The 18,419-nt window shown below is 41.0% G+C and overlaps 1 protein-coding gene across 1 annotated transcript in view; it reads right to left on the bottom strand.

Moving 5' to 3' along the window:
- Positions 1-280: 280 nt before the first annotated feature.
- The window catches only part of LOC105486003 (klotho), a 58,066-nt gene continuing 39,927 nt past the window's right edge, over positions 281-18,419 (bottom strand). The window contains exons 3-5 of the mRNA XM_011748639.2: positions 17,682-17,950; positions 11,148-12,249; positions 281-10,177 (exon numbers count right to left, since the gene is read on the bottom strand). Of these exons, the coding sequence (XP_011746941.2) occupies positions 9,840-10,177; positions 11,148-12,249; positions 17,682-17,950 (1,709 nt within the window). The 3' untranslated portion in view covers positions 281-9,839. The remainder of the gene's footprint in view (positions 10,178-11,147; positions 12,250-17,681; positions 17,951-18,419) is intronic.

The raw sequence follows: 18,419 nt of genomic DNA on the forward strand, positions 1-18,419 counted from the left end.
CCGTTCTCAGGTATCTTTGAAGAAATAACCAAGAACCAGATTTGATTTATAGAACTTTTCTTCATAAGTTCTATACTTATGAAGAAATAAGTATACTTCTTAGTAATTGCTCTATTAAAAAACTATTTTAAAGAGCCATAATTTTGCTTAATGTATATTGGAAAAAAGTGATTAAATGTAACACTGTATGCCATTTACAGTAAACCAGTATTATCTAGCACAATCAATGAAAAAGTCATTTTGAATATATATAAATTGACTGGAGTAGAATATCCCGCTTAATAACTCTATTAACTTGCACATATTAAGTGTGTGCTAATTATTTGTCAAATGAACTAATCATCAAAGGAAGATTCATGTACAATGTGATATTACTGTGATTTTTACTGTTTTAATTCCTTGAAAATTGATAATCTATGATAATACATATAATGAATCCTTTAACGAGAAACAAACATCTTCATATGGTCTTTTTAAAAAAATGACTGAGAAGGCCTTTTAAGATTTTGTACAGCCCTGGGGTAATCACCATGAACACCAATTATCATCATGAATATTGTTAAAGAGAAGTGTGATTGGCAAAATGCCAGATAATAGAGTTCAATGGAGCCCCAGGTAACTGGAAAAACAGTTAACTCCTTTTAAAGAACCACCTGTAATAAACTCCTATGCCCTTTTCACTAGGCATTTATTCATACAAGAAATGTTTATTAGGCAGTTAATATGTGTCCTGGGGAGTAACAAGGCAAATAAAGTCGTTGCCTCAGAGCACTTTATAATCAAATGGAAGGGATTAAACAATCACACAAGTCCCACAGGAGGTGGTAGGTGCTAATTCTAATGTTGAGTGAGGTTTCGGGATGACCAGGCCAGGGGACATGAGAGGAGAGGTCTGAGAACAAATACCAGTTGGGAGGAGGATGCAAAGATACTCACGGAAGAGGCAAGTGACCTAATCAAAATGGTGCTTGCTGTAAGGCTCTTGATTCGGTTACTCTTCTAACATGTTAAAAATAAGAAAAAAGCAGATAATTTTGTCATTTTTTTCAAACCAGAAAACCAGTTAGGGATTATTGGAAAAGTCTATGCAAAAAGTGCAAAGAGGACAATTGCAGCAAGTACCCAGATGAACGGTGGATGCTGCAAATACCACAGTGAAAAGAATCCATATCATTTCACGCCTGAATGTCTCCAAGGGTTTACTGGGGTAAATTAGGGAAACAGAAATGAAGAGCCAATTAGAAGGGAAAGATAATGAATATTGCCTTTCAGATCTATCTGGCTGAAGGCTGAATAGACATCCAACAAGAGACATCCACCAGGAATGCACTGAACAATTCACAGTTTACAAAGTAGTTTTACTATGATACTGTGTAACCTGTATGCAAAAATAAAACACTTGTGTCACTCATATTCCAAAATATTTTGAACAGAGATATGAATTTCTTGGTTAACACAATATCCTTAAAGGCCTTCAAAAATAGCAGCCCAAGTCACCTGTATGTACATCAAACATGTACAATTTCCACTTCACTTTCACAAAAAAATCACAATAGCGATGATGATGTCATCCAGGCTTTTAGGTCTATGTTGAAGAAAACTAGATGCAGTGGCCATCCTGTGATGTGAGTGATGAGCCTGGCTGGGCACAGTGTAGATGTGTGCTTTGCTGTCAAGGGCTGGAGAGACAACAGACAATAGAGAGTCTATTTTGCAATTCTACTGCAATTGGGTTGGTAAGAGTCCCACAGTTTGCTTCATAAGCATGATAACATTTCATTGATTCTTCTTTTTTCTCTATCTCTTTAGAGGTCGCAGAAGTGGATTCAGTGTGAGAGAGAGCCAGATGATAATAATTTACATCTGGACAATGCTTTTACACTGACAAACTACTTTCTCCTACGACATTAACACCCTGAAGCTTTCAAATAGCCCTGGAAGGTGGGTGCATGACAAATGGACGCACCAAACACAGAAAAGAAATGGCAATTAAACCTAGGTCTCAGAATGTCTCCAGGTGAGAAAGAGCAGGTCTATCACAGGCTCAGACAGTTTGTTCCAGAACTATTATTTTTTTTCAGACTTCAACCTGCCCAACCCAGCAATCTCCCTTCAAGACTAGCTTCGTTCTGTCTTCATTCAACATATATTTTAAAATACATTTTTAATGATAAAAGTTCCAATAAATTTAAAACATTTGTCTGCTAATTCACATCTTATCTATGTTATCAGTAAACATGTACATAATATTATGCGCATTAGCATACAGATCTGCTATTTTTATTTTTGCTATCTCATATTGAATGCACATCACCAGAAGATGCTTGAGCATATAGGATGTTTCCAGCATAAGGCTCTTGATTTACTCTTCCAACATGTTAAAATAAGAAAAAAAAGCAGATAATTTTGTCCTTTTTTCGTGTTTTTTATATTAAAGTTATTTCCAATTTTAAAAAGTGTGGTCATTTGGACTTTGAAGTCTGTTTTAAAATTTTTTAATTGTAGTCATCTGCACCTAAAATGTCTATTTCACAGAAAACCGAACAACTGCACGTTCTCACTTCTAAGTGGGAGCTGAATGATGAGAACACATGGACACATTAGGGGAGCAACACACACTGGGGCCTGTCAGGGGTGGGGCAAGGGGAGGGAGAGCATTAGGAAGAATAGCTAATGGAGGCTGGGCTTAATACCTAGGTGATGGGTTGATCTGTGCAGCAAATCAACATGGCATACATTTACATATGTAACAAACGTGCACATCCTGCATGTGTACCCCGGAACTTAAAATACTAAATAAAAGTTAAAGAAAAAATAGGTCTGTTTCAAACAATGGTTATGCATTTCAAGTGAGAATTTGTTTGTTAGGATATCGTGTCTTAATGTTTTAATTGTGTCAGCCTTAAATCAGTACCTCTTTGTCATCCATGGCGCTTGCTGCATTCTGACACTTTCTATGATACCATCTCAATAACAACAGACTAACAGTTCTTTTCTCTCTGTGTCTCTTGTTATCCCTATTAGAACAAATTATATCCCTCAATCAACCACAGAAGGCCCTTAGCCCCTTGCTACTCAAACTGGTCCACAGAACACAAGCATCATGGGCACTCTTGGGAGGTTGTTAGAAATGCAAACCCTTGGGCCCATCCTAGACCTCCAGAATCAGAATTGGCATTTGACCAAGATCCCCAGGTGACTCATATGTATGTTAAAGTCAGCGACGCACTGATTAGATCACTGGTTCTCAATTTCAGCTTCCCACTGCAATCACCTGGGAGCTAGCTCCACCGCCCCCCAGAAAAACTGGCTTCATTAGTCTGAGGAATTTTTTAAATCCCAGGTGATTCTGATGTGTAACCAAGGTAGAAAAGCACTGGTCCTGATTAACTCCCTCTTTTTATAGACAAGAAAACAATGAGGCCCAGTGGGTTAGGTGACTTGCTCTGGGTTATAAAGCAAATTTGCAAGTAGAACTAGAAAATGGAGGATCTCTATCTGGTTTAAGGCTTCCTCCACAATATAAGAGCCTGCTCCTCCCAAAACCTGGGCCCGGGGCCTCTGTTGTTCTTGGAAGCTGGCATATCCCCGCCTTGCCCTTCTATTCCACTTTCTCAACCCAGGCATGTTCTGACTTTCTGGACACACTTTAATTCCTTGCCTACAGTTCTCCTCTGTCCTTTGCTTTCCTCCCCTCCTCCACTGGGCCCACTCCCACAAGCCCCGAAACCATCCCCAGCCTTTTCAGCGTCTTTGTACACTACCTTCCTCGTAGCCTGGAGGAACGCTCCCCGAGCTTCCCCTCCAGCGGCTGGCTTCTCCTTCAACAGTCAGTCCTCTTGACGCAAGCTGGAAATGCTTCACTCCTACGCCCTGCAATTCCGACCTTCCTGTTTCTAGTTCAACTGCCTGTGCGCAGGTCTTTCTCGCCTTCTTATATTCACTGGATCTGCCCTTGACTACACCCTTCTACATAGCCCCATGGTTCTCCAAGAACAGGGTGTCAGAATCACTCGGGAGTGATTCCTTGCCAAGCCATGGGTGCTGCCGCCATCTTCTCCCATAGGCACTTTCCAAAGTGTGGGCTGGGAGGGGAAAAGACCTGGTCATCCGCATTTACACAGCACAGCTGGGGCTCTCCCCAGGGCTGCAAGCCCATTACCTAATTTCTGGTTTCCCTCATCTCCTCCCCTCTGTCTGAGTGAACCAATTGCAGCCATGTTGCCAACACTGCAGCTCATTCTGTCAACCTGATGGTCATAGTAACCCCACACTGTTTATTTTGGTGATTAGGCCCATAACAGGCACAGTTAAAATAAGAACATTTAAAATGGTACCAATTTGGAATAAAAGTTGGTTCAATCTCATCTTTTACTAATAAAATATCTCTATCTGACCCATCCATCTTCCTCTAATTATGTCTCTGTTGCGTCCTCTCTGGCTTACCACTACTGCCCCCTGTTGACTGAAATGTTATATTTTGAAGCCTTGGAGCTACTTACCAGAGACTCACAGTACTCATAATTTAAAGGGGAAAAATATGGTTATAAAACCAATATGTCTTAAACGCAATACTGTGACCTTGGAACACTATAGAATTTGCCATCTAACATCTTGGATATAAATTATCCAAAGCTTTGATTCACATGAAAAACCAACTGAAATGCCTTAGGCAAAATTTATGGTCATGGCCATAATTAGACAACAACTGGTATGATATGGAAAGGAAACTGAATTTTACAAACTGATCAATTGAGATTTTAAACAGAAAAAAAGGTCAGTCTATTCCAGCAGTTTATTAAGGGATAATGTTTCTATTGAAGATAATGTATACAAAATAAATTAGGTCACTTAACATTAATTCATTTTACCATAAAATAAACATATTGAAAAATTACACTAAAATCAGAAAGTCTACCAGAGATTTTTGAATCTCATAAAAATTAGTTAATGAGCCTTCAATTATTTACCAACCAAATAACAAATATACACATTTTAATGTTTTGTCTGTGTCATTAGATTATTTCAAAAGAGCAGATGGCACAACATATTGATACAGAAATATCTTCTGCCAAATTATCTTCAGAATTCTATCAATCCAACATTTGTAAAATTTGAATCCAAGAAGATAATTTGGTATTATTAAGTAAATGTGTGACTTTATTTTTCTAAATTTAGTTTTACCAAGGGTATTCTATGAAAATGTATATTCAAAGTCACAAATAAAATAACTAGAAGACTTCAGGATGAATCATTTTGACTGTAATAGTCCCTAGTTTTACATTATTGAGCTTTAACTATCTGATTAACAAGAAATCACATGCACATTAAGAGTAAGTTGTATGAGTCTAGGAAAAGAAAGAAATGTCTGGGGTAGATACGCAAAGTATTGAATATTTTCTATGTTCAGCACTGTGCTAAGATAGACATTCCCATTTCAAAGATGAGGAAACTGAGGTTCACCAAGGATTGCGTTACTCAAAACTACCCAACTGTAAGGTCATTTTGAGCCTGGTCTTGTTCTTTTTTTTTTTTTTCTCTGCCTTTTTTATCTCCATAATATGTATGTTGAAATTGTTTTCCTCTCTAACCCAGTAGGTTAAAAAAAAAAAAAAAAAAAAAAAGTCAGAGTTCGTGGGACTTGAGGATTAGTCACCAAGTCTTTTCTGGTGTGCAGAAATCATGCAAAACAAGATTTCACCATATTGTAGGTGTCCTGTTGCCATTATTAGTGGCATTTCCACCCTTTGCTCAAGGTTCCCTGTGGGTTTTCTTGACCTCTTTCTCCTTCATATCAGACAATGGGTGTTTAACCACAAAGATATGAAACAATTTACGTTCCAGGAAATGTCCTGCAACCAACAAAACTCCAACAATATTTAGTGGTTATAAAAATGGAAAAATGCAATGGGTCTGAGGGGAAAAGCTACACATTCTAGGAAACAGTATTTGGAGATGACATAAAGGGTTCCTCTAAAATACTGTTTCTGTCTACAGATAAAGAACTCAGCCTGAGACAGAAAGATTACTGACTAGTTGAAAGACATGTGAATAGGGAAGACAAAAAGTTACAACCTTTCACTTAGTGATTTGTCTGGAGGCGATAACTTAGGACAGCAGTAAGTTTTACTGCCTCTCTGCCTAGTAAGACAGGTTATCATTTCTTCCTCTGAATATATAGGATGGAGCTGTGTGTCATCTAACACATCGCCATTGCTGGCTGACAGTTGATCTCTATTAAACCAGTCTCTGGGCACAGGTGATGGCAGTGAGCTAATTCTGCTTATTTTCCGTCATTCATTCCTACATGTATTAAATTAATCAACATTTGTTGAACAATATTATGTAAGAGATACTGTGCCAAACACTGTAAAAAAATATATACCACACAAGACGTGGTCTCTGCCTTCCCCTCTAGAACCGAGGTCCTCCTGTCCAGGATGGCTAACATCCTCCAAATTAACATGTTCCCTTCCAAGTGCAAATTTCCAGCAGCATTGCTCAATATTAAATATTAAATGGAGATGTTATAGAACAACCTAATTACTTAGTACCAAAATTACTTAGTACAAAAAAACTGTAAAATATCTCAATAATGTTTATATCAATTACATGTTGAAAATATAATATCTTGGATATACTGGAAAGAATAAAATATATTATTAAAATTTATCTCTTCTATGCCTTTTTATTTTTTAATATGACTACTAGAAAATTTAAAATGAAATACATGGTTTGCTTGTATTGTATCTGTTGAACAGCACTGTTATAAATAATTTAAAGGAAAACTTCCAAGGCTCTAAATAGATTTTTCTTGTTATTATTTCAGAGACAGGTCTCATTCTGTTGCCCAAGTTGGAGTGCAATGGCATGAACATAGTTCACTGCAGCCTCGACCTCCTGGGTTCCAGCGATCCTCCCACCTCAACCTCCCGAGTAGCTGGGACTACAGGTGCACATCGCCACACCTGCCTAATTTCTAGAAGTTTTTGTAGGGACGGGTCTCAGTATGTTGCCTAGGCTGGTCTCAAATTTCTAGCCTCCAGTGATCCTCCTGCCTTGGCCTCCTAAAGTGTGGGGATTACAGGCATGAGCCAAGAGGACCCAGCTGGATTCTAATTGCTGACTGTGGAAGTCAAAGATAAAATGATGTGTCCCTAATGAAACTGGAAAACCGTCCTTCCAAACCAGGGCAAAATGAATGGGGCATAAAGGCCCACCTGGAGTCAAAGGAATGCTGCAAATGCAGGGCGAATACAAGTGTGCAGGAAACAGTTCACCTCGGGGAACCACAAGTTGGCCGCTTAGCGCCCCTGTAGAATTGGTCCACAATGGAAGAAGAGGTGTAGGCATTCTGGAGAATGGTTTCTGTATTATATGTACACCAGAATTCATCAGAGGAAAGCGTCAGAGAAGAAGACTAGAGTGGAAAGAACGCGGCGCCCTGAGACGCGGTGGAGGAAGGAGTGCACTTCGCCCCGCGGGGCCAGGAAGTCCCCGCCTCCAGCGCCGCCGCCTAGCGGTCCCGGGGCTGATCCCAGAGGTGCCCTCCCTCCTCTAGTTCACCCCGAGCCACCTGCGAAGTTGTACCCGACTCAGACTCAGCATGAGACGGGTATTAGAAGGTAGCTGGATGGTTCTCAGAGGTCGCTTCTCTCGCTGCTTTGGCTTCTGTTTTGTCCTTTTCAGCTCTTGTGTATTTCGCTGTTTCATCTCTGAAATTCTCTCTGCTCCACACGTGCCCTAGCCTGGGTCAACCTCCCGCCCCTACCATCTTCCAGCCGCCTGGGTCAGGTCTCTTGCAGTCACATCCATTTCTCCACTGCTCGCATCACATCTTATGTGGCTTAGTCAACTCAAGTTTTTTTCATTAAAAAAATAATTAGCTAGCCACCACCCATATGAGAAGGCAAAAAGTTGCAGGCAGATTTCTTATTAATATAATACTTTATCAAACAGCAGAATTACTTCTCTTTACGGTCAAGGAAATTAAAGTAAATGTGCAACACAATTATTTTTAAACAACATTCATCAACATTAATAAGAAACTAACAAACAGGAATGGTTAAATAAGTTGTGATACATTCCTCTGGTGGGATACTCAACAACTCTTAAAAATCATGCTTTTGAAGACTAATAATGACAAAAGAAAGTTTCACAATAAAAATTAATAAAGATACTAACTATATACAATATGATCTATGTAAAATAAAATACATAGGAAATGTTAATAGTGGCTATTTCTGGGTTCTGAGATTATAGATAATTTTAGTTTTTCTTTGCATATAGTTTCTGTGTTTTAAAAGTTTTTACAATGAACATATATTACTCTTATAATCAGAAAAATATATACATAAAATAAACTTGATTCTCTAGCATCCAATTTTAATAAGTCCAGTTTAAAATGAATATCACCAAAAGCTTATCGTTCATGAAAAAAATACCACCTCTAAAGATGATATATGATACAGTACAGCATATTATTATACACTATGACCCTGTGTCAGTGAGGTTAGTGATGCCTGTTATGACATTGGTTTATCTTGCCTGATACAATATTGACTTATCTATAAAACAACTCCAGTGTAATACAGAGACTTCCCTGTCTGAAAATCAGCAAGACTTATTTAAGGGGCATTAAAGGATGAGACCTAATTAGCCCTTTCCAGATATCACTAGCATGTTTCAGTGTAAAAGTTCAAAGTGAAACTAGTTCAAAGCTACTTTCACAGAAGTAACAGCAAAAACACAAAATAGACCTCAGAGATCACAAAAACAAATCCAGTGTTATTCAGACCAGATTGCTTTTGAACTTATTAAGCATTTGTCAAACTATCAATTCAATGAATTACAGTACAGCTAAAGAATAGAAAGTAGTATCACTCTTCATAGAATGAGTGATTATTTCATCCTTATTCTCTAGGGAAAGGTCATGTCATTCATCCCAAGGTCTACTAAAAAATGGTGTATAATCAAATTAATCATAATGTTGTACATAATAAGCACTTTTTCTTCCTTTCCTCCACCTAAAGTCACTGCGGTATACTGTATTTCACAATTGCCTTATGTGTCCTGAAGAGCCCAATATCACAGGATGCATGTTTATTTTTCTGCAGATACTTATCAAAAGTTTCCTATGTGCAAGGCCTCCAACAAGGTACCAGTGAGATAAATCCCTCAGGGACCCAGGGTTTAGAGAGGGCCTCAAAAATCATATAAAATATACATTTCCATAATTTGCTCTCTAAGTTTGTCATTAACCAGATACATAAATTAATACTAGTATTTGATAGAAGCATTGCTTTCGAAAGGAACATTCCAGCCTAGGGCCCTCTGTCATCTCTCCTGTATCTGCCATCTTCTTTTTCATAGGAAACTAGATTTGACAGAGGGGAAGCCACTAGGCATTATTATGGCAGCTGAGAAATGGTTACTTGGTACGTCACTTTCTATTCGAACTCTTGCAATTATTACTTCCAGAAAAACATTAAATTTAGAAGTGGGTGCAGATGAAAATATTCCTAATCTTGTCATTCGAATTTCTGCACAAATGTTGCATCCCTGTTTTTCATGCTTTTGTTAGTGTGTTACAGAAATTATAGTGCCTGTCAGTTTTTAATCACCCAAAAAGGAGAACAAATCCAGGCACTATTCACATTATTCAATATTTTACGATCACCTATGCCCATTTCAAAACCTCTGTCATAAGCTACAAAAACGTTTTCTAGAAGTCAGATGTATGAAATTTACAGTTTCACAACACTTAGAGGTGCAAATGGTTAACAGCTGATGTGTCTGCATAATTATTTCAAAACGAATGAATAGGAAAATGTTCAGAACTATTTGTAACGTCTTCTGCCTTTCTTCGAGTAGTAAAATATAAGGGAGAGAGAAACAATAAAAGCAAAAAATAGAAAAGCTATGAAAGCCACTAAAGGCTTTCGGGTGTGGAAAAAACTGCACTCAGTACACACGGTGAATTCTTCTGGACAAAATTTTTCCAGAGTTTCTGGGCCCGGGAAACCATTGCTGTCAATAATTTTCCTGTAATGTTTCATGGATGGCTTGGGCTCAAACTGATCTGCAGCAAAGCGATAGAGGCCAAACCTGGGAGCTGTGCGATCATTAAACGAATAAGCAAAGTATCCGCAAAGATTGATACCATCCAGTATGTGGGCTGGAAAAACAAAAAGACAGAAGAGTAGTTATTACTTATGTTGCACACATCACTTTTTTTTTTTGAGATGAAGTGTTGCTCTGTCACCAGGCTGGAGTGCAGTGGCACCATCTTGGCTCACTGCAGCCTTCACCTCCCGAGTTCAAGTGATTCTTCTGCCTCAGCCTCCTGAGTAGCTGAGATTACAGGTGTGCACCACTACACTTGGCTAATTTTTGTATTTTTAATAGAGACAGGGTTTCACCATGTTGGTCAGGCTGGTCTTGAACTCCTGACTTCAGATGATCTGCCCGCCTCATCCTCCCAAAGTGCTGGGATTACAGGTGTGAGCCACCATGCCCTGCCTTTTTTTTTTTTTTTTTTTTTTTTTTTTGAAATAATGTCTTGCTCTGTCTCCCAGGCCAAAGTCCAGTGGTGTGATCATGACTCACTGGAGCTGGACCTCCAAGCTCAAGCAATCCTCCTGCCTCAGTGTCTCGAGTAGCTGGAACTGCAGGCGTATACCACCATACCCAGCTAATTTTTGTGATTTTTAGTAGAGACAAGGTCTCACTATGTTGCCCAGGCTGGTCTCAAACTTCTAGGCTCAAGCAATCCTCCCGCCTTGGCCTCCCAAAATGCTGGGATTATAGGTGTGAGCCACCATGCCCTGTAAGGTTAAATCTTTATGTACTCCTTTATGTACATGAACCAGTTAAGACTGCCGTGGAGCCACCCAAGATGGAAAACGAGAATCTATGCTTGCATAGATCCAGAGTAGGGGCTAGGGATTTCTGGTCTTCCACTTTTAGCTACACTCCTTTATCCTTGGGAAAACGCTAGATATCTCTTGGACTGTTTCAGTGAGGCACGAAATGGATAGCCCTCCATTCCAAGGGTAACAGTGTGTGTTGATGTTGGAGATTTAATCAAGTGTCACGCCCTCTGGTGACATAACCTTCAGGAGATTGCCTCAGCTGGGACTCCTTACCTTTGAGAGCTTCGTTTATGTAATTCTGCATATAATACACCCTCAGCTGATCATCCTCAGCATGCAGCCCATCGTCGATTCCGTTGGATATTATGTACATGGGGAGGTCTCCGTACTTGAACTTCAGCCAGTTCAGTACTTTGCGCAACCCCCAGGGCACCACTGCCACCTGACTGGGGGAGTTGAGCCACGTGATGTCAGTCATTTCTTGCACTTCTAGGTAATCATTGTATTTTATTGGATCTTCTTTTTCTGAGTCTACAAGGATGGTGGTATAATGGCTTAAAGCCAAAAAGTCAAAGGTACCCTGGATTAGCTTCTTTTCATCTTCAGTGAAATAAGGAAGAAGAAAATTGTTTCTTTGGTTCAGCCAGTCCCTCATCACCCATGGATAATCTCCAGAGCCGAAAATGGGTTCAGCCAGCCAGCCAATGTCAAATTCCAAAACTCTCTCGGCCACTTCTTTGTCCTTTTGGGAGAAAGGGCAGGCAGGTTCTATCCAATCGGCCTGCAAGGCTATGGATATTTTCCCATTCTGAGCATGCCTAAACTTTTCATTATACACATGCCAAGCCAGGGCATGGGCCTTCAGGAGGTTGTGACCGGCACTGTATGTCATGTTCCTTGTATACGGCTCATTCATCGTTATCCAAAGCTTGACGTGATGGCCGAGCTCTTGAAAGCACAGTCGGGCATACTCCGCAAAGGCCAGGGCAGTGTAGGGGTTCTCCCAGGCACCCTGCCTGGCCAGGAGGCGCGGCAGTCCTTGGTTCGGGGCCACAGGCTGCCACAGGGCCACCACTGGGGTGATGTTGACACGGACAAGCTCGCTGACCATGCAGCGATAGTACTGCAGGATGGTGTGGTTTACCTGGGACTGGTTACCCAGAGGGAGAATCAGGGCCCAGTCCAGGGAGAAGCGAAAATGCGTAACGTGCATTTCCTGGAGTAAAGTGATCTGGGGCTGGATGGCGGCAAAATCAACACAGTAGGATTTTCTCTTCTTGGTCACAACCCCATCCACTTTAATAAGCCTTTTACTGTGGTGGACATCCCACAGGTAAACATTCAGGTCGGTAAACTGAGACAGAGTGGTATCTACCTGCAAAGGGCAGAGTAAACATGAGCATCACCTGGACAGTCCTGAGGAAGTAACTCAATGCAATTATTTTGGCAAAACTAGCCAGGAATATCAGCAAAAATAGAAGCCTTTCTAGCTGAAAATGTGACCTGTTTTCATCAATTGTCAGCTCCTGAGGAAGACAATATTCCACTTTCTCATATGCACACTCGCTTTACCCGCAGTTCTAACTCTTAAACTGTTTCTCTAATGTTACCCCCAAAAGTCTGGATTTGGTCACTTCAGATGACAAATGCTAATGAGTCTTGCACACTGCTGGTCGGTATTATGTAAGCAGAGTATTTTTGGGTGTTTTTCTTTTAATATAAGAAATCACTAATGGTATGAGACTTTCAAATAAAAAAAAAAAAACTACATGAAAAAAAGAAAAAGTTTAAAATGTGAGTGAGTTAGCCAGGTGCAGTGGCTCATGCCTATAATCCCAGCACTTTGGGAAGCCGAGGTGGGAGGATCACTTGAGGCCAGGAGTTGGAGACCAGCTGGGGCAACATGTCAAAATCCCATCTTAGCCTGGCATGGTGGCACGGGCCTGCAGTCCTAGTTACTCAGGAGGTTGAGGTGGGAGGATAACCTAAGCCTGGGAGGTCAGGACCGCAGTAAGTCATGATCACATCACTCTATACCAGCCTTAGTGACGGAGCAAGACCTTCTCTCAAAAAAAAAAAAAAAAAAAAAAAAAATCAAATTTAAAAAACTGAGTAAGTAAAGTAAGAAAATGAAAAGATATTTATAATTAAATTGTGCTTAAAATTACACTCTAAATTGAGGTTTGCTATAGGGAGAGGAAGTGCTAAATAAACATAACTCTTGCCTTTTGTTGGGTTTAGGGTCAATGACAGAATCTAATAAATTCAATCTGACTGATGGTAGAAAGTCCAAGAGAAAGCCAGGTGCGGTGGCTCATGCCTGTAATCCCAGCACTTTGCAGGGCTGAGGCGGGCAGATCACGAGGTCAGGAGTTTGAGACCAGCCTGACCAACACAGTGAAACCCCATCTCTACCAAAAATACAAAAAGTAGCTGGGCATGGTGGTGCACACCTGTAATCCCAGCTACTCAGGAGGTTGAGGCAGGAGAACCACTTGAACCCAGGAGGCAGAGGTTGCAGTGAGCTGGGATCATGCCACTGCATTCCAGCCTGGGTGACAGAACGAGACTCCATCTCAAAAAAAAAAAAAAAAGAAAGAGAAAGAAAGGAAGGAAGGAAGGAGGGAGGGAGGGAGGGAGGGAGGGAAGGAAGGAAGGAAGAAAGGAAGGAAAGAACAGAAAGTCCGAGGGAGAACATGGAAGGAAAGAACAATATTGTCATCCACCCATAGTGGAATTTTTAACATAGTTAAAAAATTTTTCTAAATTATTCTTCTGTAACAATGATGCCAATTATAGTTCTCAATCATATGTTATAAAATCCTCCCAAATAAAAATACGTATTTAGGAAAAGTTGGCAAATTATCAAATCAAAATCACAAAATCATTCCTTCACGTGTCCGCTGTGGAGGGAACGCAAACTGAAAAATCCATCTGGAAGAACTGCACCCGAAGCCCGTGTTCCCCTCTGAAATAATCCCGTCAGAACAGGTTCCTTGGTCTGATGCTCTGTATAAAAGCAAGGGTCACAAACCGTAGCAGAGTTTTTGTTGCATTTTACGGGCCTGTTGCAAATGCACTGCTATTTCTCTGGAGAGGTAAATGTGTTTACAAAGAAAAGTCATTAAAAACAGCATGTCAAAGGGAAACTGCCTTTTCTGGAGAACCGTCCCTTGCAGAACACTCACGCATGAACTTCCCCTAATGCTGTGGGAATGCTGTCAGAAGTATTTTTCCACTGTGATGCACCCCACAAATCATGTTTCCTCAGCTTTGAAGGAGAGAATATTTGCACTCTCTTTTGAAGTGTTCAGAGTTTGAAGGCATTTTTTGGATTATTTTTATAGAGCTCTGAGTTGACTAAACTCATAACTTTTTTTTACCGTGATTGTTCCAAAACAACAGCTTTTATTCAGTCCATCTGAAAACAAATATGAAAGACTACGGTATCATTTCTGGAGGAAAAAAAAATGTTTCTTGAAAATACAGAACAGGCCGGGCGTGGTGGCTCACGCCTATAATCCCAACACTTTGGGAGGCCGAGGCAGGTGGATCACGAGATCAGGAGATCGAGACCATCCTGGCTAACACGGTGAAACCCTGTCTCTACTAAAAATACAAAAAATTAGCCGGGCGTGGTGGCGGTCACCTATAGTCCCAGCTACTCAGGAGGCTGAGGCAGGAGAATGGCGTGACTTCAGGAGGCGGAGCTTGCAGTGAGCTGAGATCGCGCCACTGCACTCCAGCCTGGGCGACAGAGTCTGTCTCAAAAAAAAAGAAAGAAAGAAAAAGAAAATACAGGACATTTGAGGCAAAATTCCACCTAACCTCCATTAATTTGTTAACTTAACTTTTACTAAAAAATAAAATAGTGAAGTTGGACCTTTCAGAAGAAATGGCTATTAAAACATGTATTTAGTATGTTATGGGAGAAACTTTCTCCTCACAGGGACCAATGTTAAAGAGGCTCTATGTCCTCAGTACATAGTGAGTTCGATATTTATATTAACTATGAGCATCCGTGGTTATGGGAAAACAAACCTCTCAGCCGAGAAAGTAGGTCCAAGTAAAGTGACAATCCACATGAATGAGCCTAAGGTCAGGGTTGTGTGCTTCTTAGGACATTATTTTTCAAGTCGTTCAGGCGAAATGCATGCCTCAAACACTGAAAGTTCCAAATACTCGCCAGGAGGGAAAAGATGAAGTTCAGTGGTTTAAAAATCACTTCTCAGGATTTTAATATAATGTCTTAAAGCTGTAGAGTACTGTTTGTAAGTGAAAACACACACACCTCAGAACTGGCACACAAAGAACTTATTTTGACTGTGTCAGTTAGGTTGACATAGTCAACCTGTGTCCAGTTAGCTTGAGAAGGGTCCTGTCAATGTAACACAGAGCCTGAGATGAAAACCAGAAGAAGAAAACAGCAGTTGCAGCCTTTCCCCACCAGGGAGCTTCCAGAGAAGCGTCCGTCTGCTGTGGGGTTGAGAGTGACTTAATTTTGTGTTTGTTGAGTTCTGCACAGGAGGAGACTCTGCCAGCAGCAGGGGTGCGGTCCCCAAGTTGATGAGGAAAAAAGGACAGTGTGATCTGAGAGAGAGACCACTGGGGCCAATTAGTGGCTGACCTTAGGTCAGATTCTAAAACAATAGCTTCTAGAGTGCAGTAGGAAAAGGAATTATCTCCCATCTCCCTTGCTATTCACTGCTACACTTACTGCTTCTGACCAGCGTTTCTCTCATCCCTCAAGCAAACAGGATGTACCCTTAAGACTTTCTCACTACTTACCAATTCCCAAAGCCAGCACACAGCCCCCGGATGAGGAAAAAAGCAGGAGAAGTAGGGCTCCCTCCGACACCCCCACTCTTGTTCTGCATTCGTTCCCACGGTCTGCACAGCAATGCTGGCTGGGAGATTGTGCCGCCTACAAAGGACTGAATCTGCCAGACTCAGGCTGCTATCAGAGATCCATGCTCAGCAGGGAGCAGGCAAGAGAGAGCACAAGGACCAGGGACCATCGGATCTATCCCCAGTCCCAGTAAAGAGGAGGAGGAAGGAGGACTGCGGAGGTTTTCCTCCCTTTCTCCTTCCCCCCTTCTTCCTCACCACCCTCACTTCTCCCACCTCAGATCCTCTCTGAACCCCACAGTGGAATCTACTCTGAGGAGGGAAATTAGGATAAGATTTCAAATAGCAGGGGGCTTGGAGAGAAGGAGAGAGTCGGAGCAGGGCAGAAAATTGCACACTCAACAGGAGGGAGCTCAGAACCTTTCTCCTGGGCTCACATATCCTGGCATAAAAGATGACACATCCAGTCTTTTTTTTTTTTTTTTTTCCAGCAACGAAGTCTGGCTCTGTCACCCAGGCCGGAGTGCAGGGGTACGATCTCGGCTCACTGAAAGCTCCGCCTCCCGGGTTCACACCATTCTCCTGCCTCAGCCTCCCAAGTAGCTGGGACTACAGGCACCCGCCACCACGCCTGGCTAATTTTTTGTATTTTTAGTAGAGACGGAGTTTCACCATACTAGCAAGGATGGTCTCGATCTCCTGACCTCGTGACCTACCCGCCTCGGCCTCCCAAAGTGCTGGGATTACAGGTGTGAGCCAGTCATCTTTTAAATGGAAGGTGAGGGTTTAAGTCTGAGACTGCCTGTAAAATGAACTGGATGGTCTGAAAAAGAAGAATAATCCCAACCAGCAAAAAATGTATTAAGGATAGTGTTAATTTATTTCCTTATAAATAAAAGATTTCAATTTGATATTTACAAGAAAACAGCAACCCATTTCACATTCTTCCAAGCATTTCCTTTCAAGCTGTGATTTGCAGAACCAATGAGTTGGCTACTATAACCCAAACATGTCAAAGCCAACTGCTTGTCTATGGACACTGAACTCTGTCCCTGTCTTGAGACTCTATCACACTTGGACTCTATCAGCAGCAATCCCCCAGCCCCACCCTTGTTACTTACCACCATGCCCGCTTCACTCCATTGCATCATTTGTGCATACATTGTTTTCTCTCAGTAGATTCCTTTGCTCCTTTGAATGCAAAGGTTGCCCTTACGCATCTCAGTGTACCCTCTACCTGCATTCCGCTTAACCAAGCGACCCGAGCAACTAACACAAGGCTTTGGAGACACTAGACATCCAATAAGTGCTTACTAGAGTACTTACTGGAAAACAAGTCCCTTCAAAATTTGGGAAATTTAAAAGAATGTTAAGGGCTTACTACTGAGAAGATGCTCAATAAATATTGGTTGATCATTTTGAAGAAATTTCATATCATTTCAAAGACTATTGCTAAAAAAGACATTCTGACCAGTGAATCACTGGATCTAGGGTTTACTTTCTTAGGGTATCTCTGCACATTTGTGGAGCCCACAGTTGTGCCTCTGGAGGAGTCCGCCTCATGTTCCTGCCTCTGTCTCAGCCCCACCACTGAAACTCGGAGGCTTTGGAGTTTTATGTTAGATCCTGTTCGTGAAAAAACTCAACTGCCTTAAAAAGGATCAAAAACCACAATGTGAAAAGAGAGTGTTTTATCTTTTCACTGTCTTAATCGGATCTTAAATATTGATATGTTTTAAATTTATTTCTCTTTGCATCTAACTTAAACAAGATGAAGATAGGAAGATTTCTGGAGAGCAGGGTGCAACATTCCAAACTGTATCCTTAGTGTGCTCATAAGGAATTGGTTTTGGCTCTAAGAACGGACAATGTGCCGTGACAATCAGCCTAGGAAGGAAGCACTACTTACTAGTGATAGGGCTTGGTGAGACTGCTGATAGGTTTTGCCAGCTGACTTACTTGAATGTAGTTGTCAACAATTCCCCAAGCAAAGTCACAGGGAAATGTCCCTTCTAGGGGCTGATTTTCAGGTAAAGAAGGGAAGCCATTTTTCTCTATCAGCTTTTGGTAGAACAAGGCTGAAGACTTTGGCAACAACGTCTTTTCCTGGCTTAGAAAGTCGACATAGAAGAGTCCACGCCTGATGCTGTAACCTCTGTGCCACTCGAAACCGTCCATGAGGGACCACGCGGTGTACCCGATGACATCTACCCCATCCAGCTTGATGGCTGCAAAGGGAAGAGGGGACAAGAGCAACACGACCCTTCGCTGGGCACTTGCATCATGATTCAAGAGCATCTGAGCATTCTCCTACTTAAATAAAGTGTAATGCTTCTTGTTTGGTAAGCCAATGATTTCTCTTCTTGACAAAAGACTCTAATCAAACCTATATAACTCTACAAATAAATGCCCTCAAAATAGGCCTATCAATATGTTTTTTTGGATTTCTGAGCACCTCGACAGAATAATTCCTTATTTATAATAGATGTTCTACAGGGCTGGAAAGATGTCTTGTACCACTTTCCATCCTAGACACCCAGCATTGTGTCTGATGCAATAAATAAATAAATGAAGGCTTTAAAAGCATGATCTATTTATACTGTTTTCTCTAGGAAACATGGACATTCCTTTTCCTTTAAAGTGTTTTACTCAACCAAAATAACAAGAACTGAAAAACATGTGCAGAGAGCTAGATAT

Source organism: Macaca nemestrina, chromosome 16 (assembly GCF_043159975.1).
Source record: "Macaca nemestrina isolate mMacNem1 chromosome 16, mMacNem.hap1, whole genome shotgun sequence".
Classification (NCBI taxonomy): domain Eukaryota; kingdom Metazoa; phylum Chordata; class Mammalia; order Primates; family Cercopithecidae; genus Macaca; species Macaca nemestrina.